The 16,402-nt window shown below is 43.3% G+C and overlaps 2 protein-coding genes across 6 annotated transcripts in view; one reads left to right on the top strand and one right to left on the bottom strand.

The window, feature by feature from the left end:
* The first annotated feature begins 201 nt into the window (after positions 1–201).
* On the top strand, positions 202–8,463 carry BIRC7 (baculoviral IAP repeat containing 7). Of its 3 annotated transcripts, none has more exons than XM_079321377.1 (8): positions 202–313; positions 2,136–2,993; positions 3,949–4,048; positions 4,618–4,699; positions 4,788–4,833; positions 5,728–5,946; positions 6,744–6,809; positions 7,290–8,412. In XM_079321377.1, exons 2-8 carry the CDS (start codon positions 2,471–2,473, stop codon positions 7,490–7,492), a joined length of 1,239 nt encoding a protein of 412 aa, XP_079177503.1. In that variant the 5' UTR covers positions 202–313; positions 2,136–2,470; the 3' UTR covers positions 7,493–8,412. The 3 variants fall into 3 exon arrangements, with proteins under 3 accessions (XP_079177503.1, XP_079177502.1, XP_079177504.1); XM_079321376.1 differs by having other exon boundaries at positions 208–313; positions 2,462–2,993; positions 7,290–8,463; XM_079321378.1 differs by lacking the exon at positions 5,728–5,946 and having other exon boundaries at positions 208–313; positions 2,462–2,993; positions 7,290–8,409.
* A 2,504-nt stretch (positions 8,464–10,967) lies between these two features.
* NKAIN4 (sodium/potassium transporting ATPase interacting 4) overlaps positions 10,968–16,402 on the bottom strand; it is a 50,181-nt gene continuing 44,746 nt past the window's right edge. The window contains exons 7-8 of one of the 3 annotated variants that reach the window (XR_013776308.1): positions 12,663–12,733; positions 10,968–12,213 (exon numbers count right to left, since the gene is read on the bottom strand). Coding sequence is in view for 2 of the 3 variants with exons in the window: in XM_079321711.1 (XP_079177837.1) it covers positions 16,253–16,373 (121 nt within the window). In the remaining variant the exon portion in view is untranslated. Of the gene's footprint in view, positions 12,214–12,662; positions 12,734–15,112; positions 16,374–16,402 lie in introns of those variants that run through there. The other 2 variants (XM_079321712.1, XM_079321711.1) reach the window with 2 other exon arrangements.

The following is a 16,402-nucleotide window of genomic DNA, read 5'->3' as shown; positions in this document are numbered from 1 at the left end:
ACACCTGGTTTTAACAAACTCTGTTATTTTCTGGAGAAAATCTGACCCTAATTTTATACCTTTGCCTTGTGACTCCTTTTTATAAAGTGGAAATTTGGACTCGTTAGCCAATAGAGAACTTCAGCCCATCCCAACCAATTGGGGGCAACTAAGCATTATAAATGGCCTCTGAGGCAGGTGGGCTCACTTACTCCTTGGTGCTGCTTCTGCTTTGGGAGAGACTCTGAGGAGAGAAGATTTTTGTGTGGAACTTGTGGTGTTGAGAGAGTTTGAAATCATGGAAGCTTTCTGGGGTTTGGTTAGCATGTTTCAGGTAAAGTGGGTTTTCTTAAAAAAAAAAAAAAAAGTTTTATTTTTATCATGCTAATTGTTGGTATGAGCTGTAATGTTGCTTTGTCTGTGTGTTGCTATGTAAGTAGTGGGTTGTGGTAGAATGTGGTGTTATAGCTGTTTAAAATTTTAATTTGGTTTGGAAAGTCTCATTAGCAGAGTTAATGAGTGAATATGTGGGTAAACCATAATGGGCTTCTTAATAAGCAAAAGATAAATCTATTTGTTCTCCTATGTTGTACCTCTTATTGAAAAAAAGTCTTTTGTGGAAGAAATAGTTTTCTTTTTGAAGGCACAAAGCAAAAGCTGTGAAACTTGCTCTCAAGCACTGTCTAGGTGGGGGAAGGCCAAACTAACCTGGCCATCATCTCTGTGAAACCCAACATTTATTTTCATTTAAGAGTTACAGCTCCTGCCTTGTTAAGGCTCAAGATGAGAGCAGCACTGATTGTGGAGCTGTGCCTGCTGAACAAGCTTCTGTGTTCTGGGAGCAAAATCTGCTGTGAGGGCAAACAATCTGTGTCTCCTCAGTTTGCTTAGCTTGCAGATTCTGCTGGGCATCAGTGACTAATGGCTTCAGAGCTTTGTTTCTCTATGGCCTTTTCCTTATACCAGTGACATAGTTCTGGAGTAACTTCTTTATTGTGTTAAATAAAGCATAATTTCTGAAAGAGACTTCCAGAGCCTTTTCTTCCAGCCCTGGTTTCTGTCCCTGTCATTGTAGAAGGAAATTCTGGTTGCTAATGAGCTTTCTCTTCCTTGCTACCTTTTGAGAGGTGTGTGGTGGAGTAAGTTTAAAATCTCACTAAATATGTAATATCTATGGAGGACAACTGTGGGTTTTGTGGCTAAAATGACCTGTAAGCTTTTTTTATTTCCTAAATGTGCTGCAGCTCTTAATTAAGAGAAATAGCTCTTCAGAAATGCTGCTGGCCTGAGTGTCTCAAACCTCCTCAGAGGCTGCTGCATCTATGGTCTCCACTTGTTTGTATTTTACTCTGCACTGCTGTAGTTATGTTATTTTAATATGCTGTACCAGCCTTGAAAAATTGTATCTTTTTAAGGTGTATTTATGGTTTTTTTCCCCTTCTTGATTTACCATTTTCCTGTGTGATGTTTTGGGGTCTGTGTTCTAATAATGCTTAGCCATGATAACCTGTAGATAGGAAGTTGTATTTCTTTGGGTTGAACTCACCTGTTGAGTTGGGTGGGGAAGGGATTTTTGAGGGCCCTTAATTTAAAAAAGGGGGTTGACTGCAGCTTTCACTTAGTCACATTGTGCAGGGACTTCACTCCAAAGGAATGAAATTGTTCCTGGTTCTTAGCTGGGTAATTATAGGGTCTTTTGAAAGTGTCTTTACCAGCCATAAGAAAAATGTTGGAAGCAGTGGCTGAGTTGCAGTTCAGCTCAATCACCCAGGGAAGGGCTGTTACCTTAAGCAAGATGAGAGCTTGGTAACTTCTTTAATTTCAGTCTTCCTCTTGCACAGAAGTAGCACAGGCAGAATATGACAAAAACTGGAAAAGTCTTGACACCATCCCATAAAAACTGTACCTAATTATTTTAGACCATGGCTTGGAAATAACTTTTATAGAGCTATTTCTAGATAATCACTGCTTAATAATAATGACAATTAAGATGTGAGAAATATGATGTTTTGGGTGGTGTTTGGCTGTAAAGGGACATTATTTGTTTGGGTGTGGCTGTCCTGTTTTATGACATGCTTGGTTTGGAGAATAAAAAGCAGAGCCTTTTAAATACTAGTTTAAAGGCTGAGCAAAATGGCTGGGGATTTATCTTACAGATCAGATGCCCAAAGGTTGGCTTGGCTCAGTTTGGGAGGCAGCATAGGTTTTGCCCTCCCCTCTCTGTTCCAACTTTCCTGTGAATTGGCAGAGAGCCTTGGAAAGTGCTGGACTCTTCCCATCAGATACCAGTGAGGGCTCAGCAAAAGTTCCACAGCAAAGTACAGAACCCCCAGGTCTGTGGCTGGGCTGCCATTCCCAAACAAGCTGGGCTTTGTTGCGAGCAGGATCTTTCTGGAATACGCACGGGAATAATACTGCAGGGTGAGTGCTGCCCAGCTGGGCATGCTGCTGACTGCTCTGGGCTCCTCATCCTCTCTTGCAGAGCACAGCCATGGGGGATGCAGCAGCAGCAGCAGGGCAGCCTGAGCCCAGGGCTGCTCGCTGGCAGTTCTTTGACTCCAGCATGAGGAGCCCGGCCAGGCGGCTGCGGACGTTCCAGCAGTGGCCCCGCAGCGCCCCGGTGTCTGCCCGGGACCTGGTGGAGGCTGGCTTCTTCTACCTGGGCCCCAGGGATGAAGTGCAGTGTTTCTGCTGTGGTGGTGTCCTGAGGGACTGGAGACATGGAGATTGCCCCATAAGAGAGCACCTGAATTTCTTCCCTTCCTGTCAGTACCTCTGTGGTGAGGGTGTTGGGAACCGGGAGATGCTGTGCCTGCAGAACATCTTTGACACTGTGGATGGGCAGTTCCTGAGTGTCCTGCAGGGGACAGTCAGCGAGGAGACAGCCCTGCCCAACGAGCCAGAGTACCCCGAGATGGTGACAGAGGAGATGAGACTGTCTACATTTGAGAACTGGCCACAGAATTCCAGCATGCATCCAGAGCAACTGGCTAGAGCAGGGTTCTTTTACACAGGTAGGTACTCTGGGGAAATACCCTTAACTCTTATTCAAGTTAACTTTTGAAAGTTTCACTGTTTTATTGCTGCTACAAATACCTGTGTGTATTGTTAAAAACCACATCCTTCCTTCTGCCTGTGCTGCTTCTCTTGCTGCTTGTGCAGAATTCACTTCAACATTTAACTCCTGTTTGGGTACTGAGGGGTCCACTAGTAAATACCTCCTTGCCAGCAGGAGAGGAAAAGGTGATGTGTTTTAAACAGATGTTTTACTGACAGAAAATTTTGCTTTAAGATCCATTGACTGCATTTATTCTTTGCACTTCTAAAAAGGCTTGAGGAGCTTGCTTGGCATGTCCTATTTTGGATAGGCTGTGACTTGCACTGAAGCCTTTTCTTCTCAAAACCCCAAATCTGAGTGACAGCTGAGCCAGCCCATCTGGCTGTTGCTTGTTTCTCTAAGAGCTCTTCATTTGAAATACAGAAATTAGATACTTTTTTTTTTTGTTGTGGAAAACTGGCAATATTTGTTGTAATCACATACATGTGAATATCAATATAATGTTATCCTTTCTGTTTGAGATTGCTTTGCTGTTAGGTAACAGGTTTGATTAAATACTCCTCTCTCAATTGACCAGTCAGAGGAAATATTTGCACTGTGGCAGATTGTGGTCAGTCACAGGTATAACCAATTCCAGCTCTGCTCTAAAGGCAGGCTGGGGGGTTGTGCAGGGGAGCTCAGCTGTTCCCATAGATGTGCCTGTTAGCTTGTGACCCCCTTCTGGAATCATCTCAACCAGCTGCAGCTCTGGGACTGAGTTCCTGCCCCTGTACAATGTGCACTGTGTTGGTAAATTGTCATGTGTTCACCTCTTCTGTCCAAAGCCTGTGTTTTGTGCTGACTCTCACCCAGGGTTAGTGTAGGGCATGTAGTGTCTCAGGTATCAAATAATCTCTTGATCTACCTTTCAGGACAAGGAGATGTGGTGAGATGTTTTTACTGTGATGGAGGTGTGAGGAGCTGGTCCTTTGGAGATGATCCTTGGAGGGAACATGCCAAATGGTACCCAGAGTAAGTCAGTCTTGGTTAACAAATTCCCCTCATAGCAGGACCAAAAGATGCATTTCACACTGATACTTTTGTTCCACAGGATAGAAATATTTATACCCTCTCACCTTAAAAGTAAAACAAAATGTTCATGCTCAGGTGGAATGGCACAGTTCACACCTGAGGTTCTCTAATTTGACCCAGAGTTTATCTCAGAGTTCAATTAAAATAACTTTCTTCAGCATCAAAGAGGAACTTTCATTACTTCTACTCTGGTACAAGAAGAAATGTATTGTTAGTCTTGGGTTTCTGCAGCAGTTCTGTGAACTGTTCTCTTATCACAGTTCTTGGGGACTGTTCTAAAGCATGGTACAACTGAGCTCATCTTGGGCCAAAATGACTGAATTCATGGGGAGGGATCCTGATTCTCTTACTGCCAGCCTTTGTGCAAGAGATGAGCAGGTGAAACACCTGATACCCTGTCTTTAATGGGTATATAGCAGTTTGCTCATTGCCCTTTGCTTCTAAATTTCAAACTGCTGCTTTCCCTTGGGAGACCCTTTACTAATGCATTTAAACCTTTCTGCTCATAGGTGTGAATTTTTACTGCACTCAAGGGGAAGAGAATTTATTAGCAGCGTTCAGGCAACCTTTTCTACCACCCTGCTGGCTCCAGTGAGTCATGACTATTTTATGTGAGTGGATTAGGTTTGATAGATGGGAGAGTTTTGAACCCATGCTTCTCTTTTTGTATCATTTTCAGAGACACTCCTGGGATCAGACTGAGCAAGACTCTTCTCCTTCCCAAGGTCAGTGCTGTAATTCCATGGTTGTTTTATCTTCTGGTGAATGTGTTGTAGTCTGAGTTCCACCAGCCTGCCTCAGCTGCTCTGACCTCTGTAGACATGGTGTTTGTGAGATGTTTTGATATTCTAGAAGCTGTTTCACTTTGGTTTTAGGAAATGGTCACTAGCTAAACAAACAAAATTACTTGTTATTGTGAGACCTCTTAGTCTAAAGCCAGAGATGCTTAGCTAGTCTGGATAATCATGTGAGTTTTAAGTGCTTACCTAACTTACCTTTGGCTTTTGCATGCTCTTGCTGTTTGTCTGTAAAGCCCTTCACTACAATAATTTAAACATGTTTGATAAGAAACCAGAGAATAGTAGAGGGTCTAGATGTTCATAAAAATGTTGATCCTGGGGTTTATTCCCATTTATCAGTTGTTCCCAGAAATCTAAGTAGGTGCAATTTGGCTCCCATAAGCTTAAGCAAGACTTGAGCCTTTGAAGAGACTTCCAGCTGAATTTCCTGCTTCTGTTGTTACTGATGAATGGTTGAGGTAGGAGAGGCTTCAATTGGGATGTTCCACTTGATGCTCATGAAAGCAGTTCTGAGGCTTCTGTTCTGGGATGTGAAAACAGAGATAAGGATTCTGGACTGATGCCAAGCACAGGAGACTGTTCACTGATAAAGTGAAATAAACCATTCAAAATAAGTGTCTGAGCTTTCATGAAAATGGCTTTGACTAACCTTCTTGTGAATTAGGATTTGAAGCAAAAAATGAATGTGGAAGTTAATCTAGCTGTATGGATAGCTTGAGGAGTGTTCTGAGATGCATTAATGCTATTTTATGTAGAACACCATCAAGGAATGGCACACTTTCTGCCTTTTTGGTAAAGTACCTGTTCCCTGCCTTACAGATCCTCTGAGGGGCTGGAGGTTGCGGGCTCGTCCTTCTAAGGCACAGAGTCTCATAGTGCAGAATGTGCTGCAGATGGGCTTTGACCCCAGCTGGGTGGCAAACCTGGTAGAGAGTAAATTTGCACTGACTGGGACCTTCTACCTGTCTGAGTCTGAGCTGGTTTCAGACCTGCTGCAGTCAGGCAGGGGGGCCAGCAGCAGTGCAGGAGCAAGCAGAGGTAGGCCTGACTCACAGCTGGGCTGGGGGGTGTTTAACCTCTTCCTCACTGCCCCTGGAGCATCCTGACTGCACTCTGTCCAGGCTGGAATTGAGGGGGTAATGCCCCAAGCCTGCCTTTCCTTGGGAGGAACCAAGGTTGTGGTTTAAAGAAGCCTGGAGAAGCTGTGGCTACTGGGATGCCTGTGGCTCTATCTGCCTGCACTGGGCTGTGGTGGGGATGTCCTTGGTGTTTCCTGCTGCCCTCAGACCTGCACTAACTGGCAGCTCCACGATGTGCAGGCTTGTGCACAAATTCACAGCTGATCCAGACAGAGGCAGTTTTCTGAAGCAAAGGTCTTGGGATGGATGATCACTCTAAGCCTGTTTAAAACTGGATCAATAACTTGATCAAAAGTAACCATAGTTCTTGTCCAGATAATATCTATTTTCCTTAACTTCTGTCTTCTCTTCTGTGAAGTTTACTCAAAGATGTGGTTGTAAAGCTGCTGCCTCCATAGCATGGTCTGCCATTTCTGTAGCTAACATGGAGAAAAAAAATCCACAAAACAGAAATTTGGATTGAATAACATCACAGGAGCTGGAATGACCAGCTGAGGTGATAGATAAACCAACTTTGAGGGGAGAATGTGGACAGACAGCCTTGGCAAGCACCACAGAGAACATCAGCCACAGGCTGAGTTAAAATTGTAACCAAATGCTTCTGAGGTCCAGGGTTCTTCATCTTTTCACACAGCACTGCCAGGAGAGGGATAAAGGGGGTAGCATGGAATACTATCTTCTTTTCTGGTTATACAGGTGCTGTTCAGAGGGAGACTGGAACATCAAGAGAAGAAATGAGATCTGTGCAGCAAAAGGAATCAGGTACCCTGGGCTGGCAGTGGTGGGGAATTGATTTTAAGCATAATTGGGAGGTGTTCTAGAATAACAGTATCAGTAGTCGTTATACTAACTCATTTTTTGATTTTGAAGGAGTCTGTGTGCTAGTTTGAGTGGTACCTGAGCACAGGAACCCTTATTCAGAGTTTGGAGTGCTCCTCTGAAGCAGCTGCCACAAAGAAATCCAGTTTGTGGATAATTTATGTACCACAGGAAATGCTGCTGATCTGTGTCCCTGCTCAGTCCAGCATGTGTGGATCAGCTGAATCTTGTGTAGATAAGCCAGTCTACAATAGCTGTAGGTTTTCAGCTTAAATGAAACTTGCCTGAGAGTTACTTTTACCACTTTCACAGTCTCTGAACAAAACAATGGGCAAGTTGCAGTGTGATGTCCTAGGCTGTCACAACTTGAGCTGTGACAACACTAACAGTTTGGGTTTTTTGTTTCTTCTTTTTTTGGTGAAGATGGGTCTCAGCTGAGCACAGAAGAAGAGCTGCACCGCCTGCAGAAGGAGAGGATGTGCAAAGTGTGCATGGACAAAGATGTGTCAGTGGTGTTTGTCCCTTGTGGCCACCTGGTAGCTTGTGCAGAATGTGCCCTCAATTTGAGGCTGTGCCCCATCTGCAGAGCTGTCATCCAGGGCAGTGTGAGAGCTTTCATGTCCTGAGCCATGATGCACCCAAGGGGAAAGAGAACTCTTTATAACTCTGCAGAGGGAGAAAATAAATAGTTTGCTGGAGCAATCTTATTTGCAGGGTAGCTTGGCATAAGAGTAAAAATTCACTGAGTGTGTTTCCCATGCACAGTGTTTCTAGGAAAAACTGCTGGTTTGATCTACTCTTGCTTTAGGACTGCTCCAGGAAAACTCTGCTGGATTCTTTTGCCCTCCAAAATGAGGCTTTTATTGACAGAGATTCTATTTCTCCACATTTTTGTGTTCTCAAGTGAATCTTTCTCTCTGTATTGAAATCAAAGACTGTTTTCAGTGGGTCTTTCTCACTCACTTAGCAGAACAATCTCTAGACAGCTGCTAGGGATTCCTTCAGGAAGTGTGATTGAAAATGGGAGTATTTTTTTTGTACAAAATGCATTCCAGTGAGACTAGAATACTCAGCAGCCATGTGCTGTGGGGGGAGGGAGAATCTACCTTTCTCCCCTTTTTGCTGGTTTTTTTTTTCCCCCCCTTTTTGTTGAATTTTCAACAACTGATGAAATGTTTCAAAAATACTCAAATTTGCATAACTAAGTAGAAAAGCCTGGCCTGACTCTCCAACCTCTGTGCTCTCAGCTGACCTCCCCAGTTGGAAAGCTCTTTGCTCAGGGTCACTGGATGGTCTCCTGGAAGCTTCTTATGGAGCTCTTCCCTGGCTGTTGGGTATTATCCTACTGGAAAACAGCTCTGGAAACACCTTTTTAGAACATCTGTTTGCTGGGTAAACTGGTGATTCTTTATTTAAAATGGAATATTCTATCATGTAGCCAAAAGTAAGTAAGTTTCATCCACACTATCCCTTGTTAAGGGAAAGGAAATAAGTTTTTAAAAATCAACTGTTCTTTTTAATGGAATAAATTTTTTCCTTTGTTTAACTTAGTCTGAGTATCTGATTCCAGTACAATTCCCTGCTGGGGGAGGGGTGTGGTGGTGTCCTGCTATGTTGGAGTGACATCAGGTTGTAAATCACATCCATCCTTCAGTGCTACATGGGCAGGAGTAAGAAAACTCACTGCTCTTACTATTCATTAGTTTCCTTTAGAATTTACCAGACAGCATGTGGGTCACAGAGCTTTAGAATGGTTTGGCTGGAAGGGACCTTAAAGTTCATCTCATTCCATGCCCCATCCATGGGCAGGGATACTTTTCACTATCCCAGGGTGCTCCAAGCTCCATCCAATCTGGCCTTGGACACTTCCAGGGATCCAGGGGCAGCCACAGCTTCTCTGGTCACTGGGCCAGGGGCTCAGCACCCTCACAGGGAAGAATCTGGCTCCTCAAGATCCTGTTAAACTGCAAAAGAAGGGGTGAGCATGAAGGAGAATAAGATCTGCTACATGAAACTGTGCAAATGGAGAGTAATTCTGATCTGAACTCTGCAGAGTTTGGGTAGGAGGCTCTTCAGTGTGTTTGTGGCTCTGGAATTGCTTCTCTTTGGTTCCAGCTCTGATTACTGAGCAGCTTAGGGGCTTGTCTATGAGTAACTTTAAGGTGCCAGTTATCTGTGAGTCCCATGGTAGGGCAGCTCTCTTCATCCCTGCCTTCAGGAGAAGGGAATATTAGCACAGTGCTTGGCATAGATGAGAGAAATTACAACTTGAGTGGTTTAAACTCTGTAACTCTTGAAGGAATTAGTTGGGTCTCTGCCAGACAGCAGCTTTCCTAGGGAACAGAGCCACCATGCCAAATTAGCTGTTGTCTGGGTTTATGGTAGCATTGGTTTTGTTTTGCCTCTATAAGTACAGCAAAAAGTTGTAGTTTGAATAGATGTGCTAATCTGAGAAGGGAAAACACCAGCTGGAACAGTTATTTCTTCCTCAGTGTGCCTGAACCTAAGCGAGGCTGGAACTGCACCAATTATTTCTGGGGCTTCTCCTATTGAACAGTGTGAAATTAGTGGTTTTTCCACACCAGGAGCTGGTTTGTTTTCCTGTGGGGAATGTCCCTTGAGGAACAGGTGCCACTGTGCTGTGGTGAGGAGCATCTCCAGCAGTCTGTCCCCAACAGAGGGCACTCTGAAACTGGAGATAAGGGAAGCCACCAGCACCAGCTGCTCCTGGGTCACCCTGGGGATGGGATGGGGTGGAGGGCACTGGCAGTCCCTAACCTCACACAGCAGTGTCACTCTGTCACCTTGTGGGGCTCAGAGTGGGTCTAGCACCAGCAGACCATGAGAGGAGTTCTCAGGAGGAGGAATGGCTCTGCTAATGAAAGCTGGAGGAGATCATTAAGTGTAGAATATGACCCTTGGTAGCTTTGTTTCTTCTCAGACTGAATTTTTTTTTTTCTTATGCAGTATCAATGACTGCCATTAATCATATTATGGACTTACCTGAATAGGGGTTTGGTGTTTATTTTACTTGTATTAATTGGTGCTTTATGCTACAATGAGCACAGGCAATTGAGTGGTAGTTCTGAAGTGACTCACTCAAGTCAATCACACTTTCATTTAATAGATCTTTACCAGAGTGTATTAAAGCCAAGGGGCAATGCTGTTAAATGTATAGTTAGATGTTTTTAGCTCTTTAGAGTGTTTGGCAAGTGATTTTGATCAGTTTTATTGGTGAAAGTGGCATCAGGGCTTGGTCAGTTGGAGAGGTGCAGTGTTAAGAACAGACCTCAATTCCAGAAGTCCTCTCCTCTTACCATCTAGAGGAATTGCTTCCTGAAACTATCAGTAAAATCTTTCAGGTATTCAGAGCCGAAACTGTGATTTTTCCACCATCTGTGCTGAATTTTGGTTGCTCTCAAACAAGGCTGACAAAGACTGCTGGTATCTGATTAATAATACTCTCTCTGAGGAAAAGAAATTATATTAAACCCAAGGAGTGAGAAAAGGAAAGATTAATTTAAAAAGCCCCAAACAAATGAAATCTTTCATGGGAAAATCTCATTGAATAGAGGATGTGTATTCTTCTCCTTTTTGTTTTTCTGCCTCTCCAGAGAATGTCAGGTGGGCAGACAGGAATGAGGGTGAAAGTGAATAAAGGAGAGGTGGAGAAAGTCTTAACAGTGTGTGCACACTGCTGTGTGTGATCTTAAAATGGAGAGTAGCTTGTTTTTCACTGGTATTTTTTAACTTGGTAGTGACACAATATTACTAATAAGGGAGGGAATTGTGTTTTGTCATGCAGAGCTGTCAGGGTTGAGCTTTTTTCTGAGGTATTAAACTAGGATGAACCTAGTTTTGCTCAGTCAGAAGCTGTAGCTTTTGGTGGCTAAAAAAGAAGGAAAAAAACACCCAACAGAATACAACATTTTTACTTGCAGCTGCACCCAAGCACATCTCAGGATGTTTGGGTATCTGGAATAGAAGTTGCACAGAAGCAAAAAATATTCTCTCAGTGCTTATACATTTGGGTTTATAAAAGAGGACTTTGCTTCCTGGGCCCTTAGGAATGAAACATAAAAAAAGCTGCATCATTCTGTCTTTGATTTAGCACTTAATGTTTTTATTTTTTTTTTAATTCTTCTCTCACGCTTCTCCCTAGCATGGCTTCGAGCTTGATCCTCCTGAAAAGCATTTCTCAAAAAATGCCAAATAATCCCAAACAAATTAGGCAAGACAATAATGAATTACAACAACACTTGAAGTACCAGCCCAAAAATGCCAGAGCTGGCTGAGAACTCTCCTCCTCTGCTTTTGACACTCAACATGCTGGGAGACACAGCTAACAAAACTGACTTGGTTTTGTTCTTCTTTCTAATTAATTGCTGCAGCTCATTAATGCAACTTAAATATGCTGATATTCCCCCTTCAGTCCTTTCCCTCCCCTCAAAAAGCCTGTCACAAACAAAATTCTTCCATGGAATAGGTGTGGCTCTAGGTGAAGGCAGGTGCAGACCCCTCTGTGCTCCATGAGGAGCTGGACCTTTTCCAGTGGCCTGCAGCAGGATTCAGCTACACCAGGTTAATTTAATGTCACTGGGCAGACCCAGAGTAAGCTCCAGCTGCTCCAAGAATGGCTTGGCTGCCTGAAATGGGGTGAAGCTGCATGCTGAGTGAAGGGGCTGTGCTAGATTTCAGCTGTTGAGCATTACAGGAGTTAGGGCACAGAACACTGAACTCCAGGATAAATGCTACTGCCATGTCTACAGAGAACGAGCAACGGGTGGGGATGAAGAAGGGAAAAGGTCTCATCTCTAACTTAGAACCCAACAATGCCTAAGTAACTCAAGTATAAAGAGCCCCCACCTCATTTTATACAGGCAGGGAGGAGATGAAGTTGTGTTAGGGGATTTAGGCTCTGTTCAGAAAAAGGGGAGGAAACTAACTACAGAACATTTGAAATGTCCCAGGGTGTTATGCAGTTCTTTCTGGATCCATGGTGCAAGGAAGCAGCTCCAGCTTCAACTTGTAGCTCTTGAGAGAGGCTTTTGGTGAACTTGTTCTGCCAGTGGTCTTGAGGCCTGTGCCATTTCTAGGCCAGTACCAGCAGACTGTGGTAGGAAAGGTTCATCAGGGCACTTGGAGAACTGGAAACCAACCGTGTGGCCATTCTTTGATGTACATTCATTGTGTTTGAAAAGGAGACAAGGAACAAAAAAATGGAATGGAGTTCACCATCCTGCATTTCCTCTGCCAGAGATCCAGGCCCCAGGGGACTGTTTCCTGCAGCACCTTTGGTGGAGTGCAAGGTTCATCCATCCTCTGGCTCCTCTTCACTTACGCAGGCCTGTGACAGGGGAGAAAAGGTGAAGGCAGGGTGTGAGTATAGAGCAAGCACTCAGTTGCTTTCTTTATGTGACTGAAATGGTGGGGAAATAATGAGAACAGCTTTTTGTTCCTCTTCTGGATTTTTAAATGTGATTGACTACAGATGAGGAATAGGATTGAGAGCTCAGAAGTAATGTGGTTAAATAGTCTTCAAGCCTGGAAAGAATGCAATGCATGTGTCAGACCTGAATATGCTGCAGTTAGGCTCAGGGTTAGATCTATGGATCCTCAGCATTGGGAGCTGCATAAAATTTGGTTAGGAGCTTAAAAAGCTAAGGGTCATCTCCAGGATAAAGGAGCTGCTTGAAATTGCAGTGATGTGCTTTTTGTGTAGGTGCAGCAGGATAAGCAGATCTACTTTTGGAGCCAGCAGTAAAGGTGAGTGAATGCTTTTGGCAGAAACATCACCTCATACACATGCAGCTTCAGGATGATCAAAAGAGTGCAAGTTCATGTTGTTTGTTTGGGAAAAAGTCTACCTAGAAAGAGAAGAAGAAGTGTTTTGTTTTGTGGTTTTTTTTCTCTCCTCAGAACAAAGAGGGATTTTTTTACCTGTTTAAAGTTTCCTTTGTAAATTATTCTGGTCATCAAAGTTTGGAGACAATATGTGGGAAAAAAATTCTAAAGGAGTTTTCATCTCTCCTTATTCCAGTGTTTCAGTCTTGGATTCTGACTTTTTGACTTAATATTATTTGTGTGCTTGTACATATTGTTGCAATGAAGAACCCACTTTAAGCCTGTAAGGGATGATGTTTGTATGGGGACAAGTCCTTTAGTGCTCACAGCAGACAGAGCCCCACAAAAGATTGATCAGGGACCAATAAAGTGAGCAATTTCCAACTGGAGCCTCAGATCCCTCAATTAACCAATACCTCCTGTTGCTGCCCTGCCAATACTCAGGTCTCCATCTGATAAAAGTCACACCCTGTGTTAACCTTTTCACTGATACATCTGAGGAAAGGAAAGTCCATAAAATCTGGCTCCACAAGTCAAATGAAAGCTCTGAAGTCCCTAATGTGATGTAGTACTTGAGGTGTGAGCAGTGCTGGGGGCTGGAGCCTCACAAAAGTGCAATTCACTGCTTGGCCTTACAAGGCAGGAAGATCTAGTGCTTGTCCTGTACCTTTTAAATAAACAGAGGCACCTCCTGTCATCCAGCAGGTTCTTGATTTACTACCCTGTGTACAAAATCATGCTTTGAGGCTATTCTGCTTTATAATTGAGATTGCACAGTGCTGCTTTCCAAAACAAATTCAGAGTGATGTCAGGAAAGTGAAAGGGCTCAGCAGGCAGGAGGTGCTGACAAATGCTTGGGATGCTCTGGGTACTTGGCAGGTACTGCAGGGGCTGGGGGAGAACAGCTTGAATGAGAAGTGCCAAGGCTGGCTTGCCCAGCACTGCCACAGTTACTGGTGCAAAAATGCTTTTCTGCCTCAAGTGATGAGAATTCTGTTAATACAAATGAACAAACAAGAAGAAAAGCAGCCCAGAGCTGAGTCTTGTGCTGGGCAGCACAAGGGGAGACAGTGGTGCCAGCAGGAACAACCTGAACTTGTGTTCCTGTTGAGGGAGGAGAAACAGTTCAACACTTTTTTTTCCTAAAAACTCACTGGAAATACTCTTTTAGCCTCAGGTGAGCAACTTTGTCTTTCCAGAAGTGATTTATTATCCTTTGGATAAATACTTTGAGACCAAAACTCAGGCACTGGAGACTTAAACATGTCTTCTATCAATAGTGTTAATATATTATTATTAAATAATTAGTGTGCTGCCTTGATTGGTAATCAGCAGTGAGATTAAGAGCAATTCTTTTGCTCAGTAAAACTTCCAGAACATTTTTTTCATTATAATTTGAGCCTCTTTTTACTGAAGGCTGTGACTTCAAACAGTAACTATCACAACCAAACTCCTCTGGAGTCAGTGAAATGTGGAGCAAAAGCAGTTGTGGAACCTGAAACAGAAATAACTTTATTTTTAGAATACCATTGTGTGAGTAGGTATAGAATACCAAGGTGTGAATTGAGATGAGCACTCTTAAATCTTGCCTTTATAAATAACAGTACAAAATGATGATTGATTACTGTTGCTGGCTTTTTTTAAAGAGAAAAATAACACCTGACTTAATAAATTTGTGAGGTTTTCCACTAACTGGAGGCTTGCAGCTGAGGTCAGGGAGATCATTATGATAAAGCTGGGACATAACTGGATTATGGTGTGGAAGCATCTATTATCAGTGACAGTTTGGGGAGGTGTTTTTTCCTCCTAGCAGGAGGCAAAGGTATTTAAGAACTTCTTCCAGTGCTGTGGCTGGAAGCTGAAGGCCAGGACTGGGATGCAGAGTTGGAATACTGAATTTAGCACCTCATGTCATTGTTCTGTGAGGTCTCTAAGAACTCAAAAATTCAGAGAGATGAAGAAGAGAGACAAGAGAAAAATGGAGGTAAGGGCACAGTGGGAGGAAAGGGTGATCTCATCAGAAAAGGATAGGTAAAACTGGAGTGAAGAGGATAATTCCATTAGGGAATGAGGGAAAGTGATCCTGTTAGAGAAGTGTGGCAGCCCAGAAAATGCATCTGAGTGCAGCCAAGGGGGTGATGCCATCCTAAAAGGAAAGTTCCTGCTTGCAGTCAGCTCCAAGGGATCAGTTGTAGAATAAATCTGGTTTCATTCAGCATTTCCAAAAGGAGTTCAAACTAGAAAGCCCATGTTCCTGATCCTTAGCTCTTCTGTTAATTTAAACTTCAAGTAAGTTGGATGTGTTTGTTGTTTCACATCTTCTTGAAGAGGATATTTTAAAAAATGCCTTCAAGTTGTCATTAAATTAAAAGGGATCTGGCAGTCAGTGCCCCAGCCTGCAACACTCCATAACCTGGGAATCAATTATCCTTCCTCCCCTCACTCCCATTCACACACACAGAAAAAAGGCAATAGGCTGAAATAAATAAACAAAAATTGCTATTTAGTGGCTACTGAAATTTATAGAGGGTCACATTATCTACAGCTCAGCAGCTGTTTTCACCTCCTGGTAGCCTGAGAGAAATATTATTTTGTGCTGGCAGAAAATACCAACAGAGAAGTGATGGGCTAAAGAATGGGAGGGAGGAACAACAGAATTATCTGTGGACTTGAGCAGTAGCTTCCCCTCTTACTGAGGCCCTGGAAGAAAGTTCCACATTGCTAACTTCTCTTCATATTACAATCTCCCCCATGCAGGAATCTTCCTTTAGAAGTCAGAGTTTCTTTCTCAAGCAGAACAGGTAATTTTAAGAAAAAAGCAGCCCAAACCCCATACTGTAAAAATGTGATGCTTCTTCAGCACACTGCTGCATCCAGCTAGTAAATCAGGGAGCTGCTTAGAGCTGCACAGCTTCTGCAGACTATGAAAAATTCTACCCCACTGTGACAAAAAGAGAGAGAAATCAATATTTAATCTCCTGTAGCATCCCTTGTAATGACACTATAGAACCCCCAAAGTTACAAGGAATTCAATGGCTTTGCAAAAATTACTTGTATTCCTGATCTTGTGCTGCAGTGACAAAGTGGACAGTAAGTCCTTATGAAATTAGGGGGGCACATCTACCAATCCACCTCAGGGAAGTTTTTCTTCCCTGAGCCCCACTCTTTTCCACCATCCTCACATCCTTCTTTTTGGCAGGACTCTCTGGTAACATTGTTCCTGAAAAACAACCTCCCTCAGCAGCTGCTGTGAAAAACTTTCCATGTGTTGAACTGCCTCTTGCAGCTCAATTTAAAGAATATAAAATCAGATCTCACTGCTGCTTTGAACAGACAGAACTGGCCTTTGTGTTTGAGAATCTCAATAAGAACCAGCTTTTAAGTGGACAGAGTGAAAGTGTGATCTTGTGCCTTCAGGGGTCAGAAATGGGAATTCAACAGTGGCCCTTCATTATTGCTATGAGAGAAGCTACTGTGGACAATTCCACAATTCCCCTTTCTGCTCTCAGCTGAACTCTTGGGCTGCCCCACACATGGAAAGCTCAGTTCTTGGAGGCAGCAGAATTTAAAATTATTTTGGAGCTGAGAAAGGGCAGTTCCACTCCTTCTGGTGTCCATGTGTTCATTATTTCCATGTCTGAAAAGCCTGTTGGAGAAATCAACCTGCAAGGAGGAAAAACCCCAGACCTGTG

This window comes from Erithacus rubecula (assembly GCF_903797595.1).
Source record: "Erithacus rubecula genome assembly, chromosome: 18".
NCBI classification, from domain to species: domain Eukaryota; kingdom Metazoa; phylum Chordata; class Aves; order Passeriformes; family Muscicapidae; genus Erithacus; species Erithacus rubecula.
The sequence above is the reverse complement of the archived record's forward strand: the minus strand, read 5'-3'. Positions and strand labels throughout refer to the sequence as shown.